The following is a 6,237-nucleotide window of genomic DNA, read 5'->3' on the forward strand; positions in this document are numbered from 1 at the left end:
AAAAAAAAGTTGTACCGACTGCTTGGTGAATGGCAGAAACGTTTATAATACATGATTGTAATTGTTTCTGAGAATAAATTTTCATAATTTGCATTAATATTGACACTTTTTCGACAGAGTCAAAAAATTATCCATTCCAGAAGTTTCTCGAGCTTATGAGACCTGTTCAATGAGCAGAAAGAAAAAAATTGAAGGAAAATTTGAATTCCGGTTGAAAACCCAAACTACTCAGCCATTTTATTAAAAATCATTCAAAAGTTTAAAAAAATTAATCCTTCTTCTCTGATTTCTCATCCAAATCCGCCTCATACTCCAGGAATTTTCTGAAAAAAACGTATTTTTTTCAATTTTTCAAAATCCCTAAAAACATACTTTCGAATTTCGTCTTTCAAATCATCATCCACGTCATAATATCCACGATATCTTCCAGCTGAATAGGTAAATAGACGAATCACTAGGAAAATGCCAATTGTGTACATTATCACAATCACGATTTGGAATAAATTCAACAATTCACTCAGAGTTGGCTCTTCTTTTGATGTGAAATCACGCATTGAGATTCTGAAGTTTGGAAATGGGTTGGAAGGGCTACAAACTACAAACTACACACTAGAAACTACAAACTACAATTTCCTTAACACGTATTTCACTGATATCGGTATTGTGAAATTAGGTGAGAAATTTGAAATTTTGGAAAAGCCTCAATATGTCTCGAATATGACTTTCAAGCTACAAAATTCAAACTACAAACTACATACTACAGACTACAAACTACAAACTACTATTTCCCTAACACGTATTGCACTAGTATTGGTTTAGAGAAATTAGGTAAGAAATTTGAAATTTTGGAAAATTGCCAATACGTCTCGAACATCACTTGCAGGCTACAAACTACAAACTACAAACTACAAACTATAAACTACAAACTACAACTTCCATAAGACTTATTGTACTGATATCGGTATTGCGAAATTAGGTGAGAATTTTGAAACTTTGGAAAATTGCTAATATGTTTCTAATATGACTTGCAAGTTACAAACTACAAAAAACAGAGTGCACACTACAAACTACAAGCTACAAACTACAAACTACAAACTACAAACTAACTACAGACTACAACTTTTTGAGTTGCAACCCCAAATTGTGGTTTGTAGTCTCAGCAAGCTTGTTCCTCCCAGTTGTAGTTTGTAGTTTGTACTTTGTAGTTTGCATTTTGTAGTTTGCATTTTGTAGTTTGTAGTTTGTAGTTTGTAGTTTGTAGTTTGTAGTTTGTAGTCAAACTCACATGAACCGAGTTGTAACGAATCCCAAAATCAACATAACACGACACCCATAAACAATAATTGCCACTGGATTATCCTGAAATATAATTATGTTGGGTGAGGCTCAGACTACAAACTACAATTCTGCGCTCAGCCTCAACCAACATTGTAGTTTGTAGTCTGAGCTTCAATCTCGGGGTTTTACGGTTTTTTTGAGTGTAAATGAGGAAATTTTGGATTTTTTTTTTGGTAATTATGGAAATCGTAGGCTTTTTTATTGATTTTTTTGGGAAAACAGCTTCAAAATTTCAGATTAAGAAAAAAAATTTCCTAAAATTTAAGTCAAAAATTTCAGATTTTCTCAAATTTTCCGCCAAATATACTCACACAAATCGCCAAAACTGCGGAAATTGAAGTAACCAGTGAAATTCCGTGAAAAATCGCCCAAAATTGGTCAAAAGTGTCGTGGAACTGCAGGAAAATTGGGGATTTTGAGGGGAACTTTCAGGAGAAAAACTTACGAAAATGAGGAAAAGCTCTAAGCCAAATGAGAATAGAGTTAGGGTAAAGTCAAGGATCTGGAAAATATTTGAAATTCAAAAAAAAAAGTGAAAAAAACGTTTTGAAATTTTTGAAAAAAAAAAAAATTTTCCCAAAATTTTCAAAAAATTTTTTAATTCCAAAATTCCAAAAATTATCCCAGAACACTTCCAAAAATTACCATAAAAATGGCAAAAGCCAAAACGACATGAGAACAGCAGAATACAGTGTAGTTTGCATCGTTCGGTGAGCCCAACTCCATCAGAAAACGCATATTTGATTGAAAAACTATTTATTAGTATAAAGTGACCAATGTTTTGAAAAATAAATGAAAATGATTACAATTTGAAAGAGTTGTTGGATTAATAATATTAAAAGCACACGTAGGGAGTTTAAAATTGAAGAAAAAAAAATTATCACGTTAAAAAATATAGAATTTTAAGACTTCTTCGGTCCATAATTATTATCACTTAAAATTTGCCGAGTTAAATTATTAATATGTCGAAAACGATCGGGTCCAAGATGAATTCCACCGTACCAACGTGAAACGACGACCTGAAAGAAGAAATTGGTTGAGGCTCAGAGACTACAAACTACAAAATTGGAAAATTTTCAGTTTTTTAAGCATTAAGATTTTTAATATGCAAAAATCAATCTTTTTTCTTACAAAAACATTTTTTCTAATGAATTTGAACAATCTTGCTATTTTCGACTACAAGTGGTGTCAGGCTGTCTCATTGCGGTTTGATCTACGAAAAATGCGGGGATATTTTTCCAGAAAAATTGTGACGTCAGCACGCTCTTAACCATACGAAATGAGATGAGATGTCTGCGTCTCTTCTCCCGCATTTTTCGAAGATCAAAACGAAATGGGACTTTCTGACTCCACGTGCGACTACAAACTACAAAAATATATTCTGGAAAAAGGCTCAGGACCACTACAAACTATAGTTTCTTGACTACAAACTACAAACCAAAAAAAAACAAATTTTTTTTGAGAAATTTTGGAATTTCGGTGAGGTTCAGATACTACAAACTACAAAAAGCTGAATTTTATCGGTTTTTGAGTATTTTTTGAACTAGAATTTGAATTTTTTTAAAAACCCATAAAAAAATTCGGATTTCACAATTTTTGATTTAAAAAATTTGTAGAAAATTCTATTTTTACAGGAAAAAACCGTTAAAATAACTATGGAAATTTGGGTGAGGCTCAGAGACTACAAACTACAAACCCCGGCTCAGCCTCACCAAAAATGGAATTTCAGGGTGTGTTTGAAACTAAAATTCGAATTTTTTCGAGTTTCAAATTGAAAATAATTACGAAACTCAGAAAAATTAATAAATTTTACTTTTTTGCGAAAAAAAAACTAGTAGAAAATCCTATTTTACCGCTAAAATCCGTTGAAAAGCTACGAAAAATGGGTGAGGCTGAGAGACTACAAACTACAAAATGCTCCGAGCCTCACTCAAAACTTGATTTTAGGGTGTTTTTCAAAATAAAATTCGAATTTTTTGAGTTACACATTGAAAATGTTCACGAAACGCAAAAAATAACGAATTTCACTATATTTTTACAGAAAAAATCTGTTAAAAAACTAAAAAAAAATGGTGAGGCTAAGAGACTACAAACTACAAAAAGCTGAATTTTATCGGTTTTTGAGTGTTTTTTGAACTAAAATTCGAATTTTTTTAAAAAGAAACCCAAAAAAATAACAAGATTTCTCAATATTTTTGGAAAAACCAGTGGAAAAGTTTATTTTTACAGGAAAAAACCGTTAAAATAACTATGGAAATTTGGGTGAGGCTCAGAGACTACAAACTACAAACCCCGGCTCAGCCTCACCAAAAACGGAATTTCAGGGTGTGTTTGAAACTAAAATTCGAATTTTTTCGAGTTTCAAATTGAAAATGTTCAAGAAACGCAAAAAAATTAACGAATTTCACTTTTTTACAAAAAAACTAATAGAAAATTCAAAAATTGGGTGAGACTCAGAGACTACAAACTACAAAACCCCCTGAGCCTCACTCAAAACCCGAAATTCATCGTTTTTGCTCAATTTTCAGCGGATTTTCTCGCGGAAAAAAAGCTATTACCATCACATTATCCGCTTTCATTCGATCCATGAGCTCTAACATTTTCGAACTTGCTCCAAATTCCCCATCATCCACACAATCATGATGATGAATTGGTTTTCCATTGATTTCAGTCATATATCGATATGCTGTAATATTATGTGTTGCCCGGCAGATTTTTGTATTCGATTTAAGGATTCGCATCACTCGATCCACCTGGAAAAAATGGAAATTATGACTACAAACTACAAAAAAAATTGTGAAATTTCAGAATTTTAAAAGTAAAATTTCCATTTTCACAGCTTTTTTTTAAATATCAAATTCAAATTTTTTAATTTATAAGCCTTTATAGGCTAAGGCTAAGACTTCCACGTGGAAAACTTTCTTGGTTGAGGCTATAGAATATTGTAGTTTGTAGTGTGGTTGAGGCTTACATCTTCCTTACTCCGAACCTCGGCCAAATGAGCCTGAAATGCACTTTTCCGGTCTGTAAGCACTTCTCCGTGTCGAATATTCATATCATCGATTTCCTCGGCCATCGGTGTCACCACGTCATCGGCCACATGGCTGGGCTCCGCTACTTCTTCGGGAAGATCCTAAAACTATTTTAAACTTCTTTTTTTTCGCGTGTTTTCGGTAAAAACCTACCCGAATAAAGTCTTGAACAAGGGATATCCAATTGAAAATCACTGGAAATCCGATATTTTCGATATAAACGTCATTTAGACTGTTGTGAAGCACCTCTTTCTGCTCCCGACGGAGATATGGACCACTTAGTTCGAAAATTGGCGGAGATCTGGAAAAAATTGGTGAAATACGAGAAAAAACGTGTTTTTTGCATGTTTTTTTTTGAAGAAAAACGAAGAAAAAGTACGAATTTTAAGTTTGGTTGAGGCTCAGCGACTACAAACTACAAAACGCTCTGAGCCTCACCCAAAACTGAATTTTATCGTTTTTACTCAACTTTCACCGGATTTTTTATAGTTGCGGTTCATTTTGTTTAAAAATTGGTGAAATATGGAGAAAAAACTATGTTTTTACGCTTTTTTCGAACAAAAACGAAGTAAATTGACGATTTTTTATTTTGGTTGAGGCTCACGGACTACAAACTACTAAGCGCTCTCAACCAATGTGATTTTTTGCGATTTTTTAATCTTAATTTCAAGAATTTTGCATGAAAAAATTAGGAAATCTGTTATTCTCAATATTTTAACCGAATAAAATGGTAAAATTCAGTTTTTAGAGCAAAAATTGGTAAATTTCCAGTTGGTTGAGGTTCAGTGACTACAAACTACAAAACGCTCTGAGCCTCACCCAAAACTGAATTTCATCGTTTTTGCTCAATTTTTACCGTTGCTGTTCATTTAATTCAAAATTGGTGAAATATGGAGAGAAAACTAGGTTTTTACGCTTTTTTCTAACAAAAACGAAGTAAATTGACGATTTTTTATTTTGGTTGAGGCTCACCGACTACAAACTACAAAACGCTCTGCCTCACCCAAAACTGAATTTCATCGTTTTTTATCAATTTTCACCGGATTTTTTATTGTTGCCGTTCATTATGTTCAAAAATTGATAAAATATAAAGAGAAAACTATGTTTTTTTCTAACAAAAACGAAGTAAATTGACGATTTTTATTTTGGTTGAGGCTCACGGACTACAAACTACAAAACGCTCTGAGCCTCAATCAATGTGATTTTTGCAATTTTTGGTTTAAAAAATTGATTTTTTTACTTTCTTTGTGTATTTTTTTGAGTTTAATTTCCATTTTTCGGCAATAAATCGATAGCAGATTTTTAAAAAAAATTTTCAATAAAAATTCCAATTTTAGACCAGATTCCGCGTAAACCAACATATTTTTTCAAATTTAAAATATTTTAAACACTTACATCGAAGGATAATCCTCTGGCAGATTAATTGTCATTCCAATATCCCTATCGAATTTAAAAACCAGCTGTTTATCAGTTGTTTCTTCTAATAAATCCGGAAAAATCGATGCCAATGACTCAATTTCTGCTATTCTTTGCTCCTCGTCGCTCATTTTGTCTGAAAAATTCGATTTTTCGTATTTTTTAATTGAAAAATATCGAAACAATAACAGAAAACAGTTAAAAATGAATAAATTTCCATGTGATCGAGTTATGCGCCAGCAATTTTGTTGGCGCACTTCTCGCGCATGCTGGCGCGTTTTCGGATTTAAGCGATTTCCAGATGTTTTTTGATTGACTTTTTGCATTTTTAATAAAAAAAACTAACTTAAAATTATTTTATTGATTCTAAAAATCAATAAATTTTCAATTAAACCCAATTTTTCTCAATTTTCGCCTGCAAACTCATCGAAAAATATTTTAAAACTGGAAT

General features: G+C 32.2%; 2 protein-coding genes across 3 annotated transcripts; both read right to left on the minus strand.

The window, feature by feature from the left end:
- Window positions 1–222: 222 nt before the first annotated feature.
- spe-38 (uncharacterized protein) lies at window positions 223–2,133 on the minus strand. The gene is made up of 6 exons (NM_060452.9): window positions 1,984–2,133; window positions 1,784–1,840; window positions 1,650–1,733; window positions 1,286–1,359; window positions 373–561; window positions 223–323 (listed from the first exon to the last, which is right to left on the minus strand). Exons 1-6 carry the CDS (start codon window positions 2,062–2,064, stop codon window positions 269–271), a joined length of 540 nt encoding a protein of 179 aa, NP_492853.2. The 5' UTR covers window positions 2,065–2,133; the 3' UTR covers window positions 223–268.
- impt-1 (Protein IMPACT homolog) lies at window positions 2,076–5,928 on the minus strand. Of its 2 annotated transcripts, none has more exons than NM_001026611.4 (5): window positions 5,766–5,928; window positions 4,524–4,671; window positions 4,310–4,471; window positions 3,897–4,091; window positions 2,076–2,357 (listed from the first exon to the last, which is right to left on the minus strand). In NM_001026611.4, the coding sequence occupies exons 1-5, from the start codon at window positions 5,915–5,917 to the stop codon at window positions 2,241–2,243; spliced, it is 774 nt and encodes a 257-aa protein (NP_001021782.1). In that variant the 5' UTR covers window positions 5,918–5,928; the 3' UTR covers window positions 2,076–2,240. The 2 variants fall into 2 exon arrangements, with proteins under 2 accessions (NP_001021782.1, NP_001379419.1); NM_001392943.1 differs by having other exon boundaries at window positions 4,310–4,477.
- Window positions 5,929–6,237: the final 309 nt, after the last annotated feature.

Source organism: Caenorhabditis elegans, chromosome I (genome assembly GCF_000002985.6).
Source record: "Caenorhabditis elegans chromosome I".
NCBI classification, from domain to species: Eukaryota; Metazoa; Nematoda; class Chromadorea; order Rhabditida; family Rhabditidae; genus Caenorhabditis; species Caenorhabditis elegans.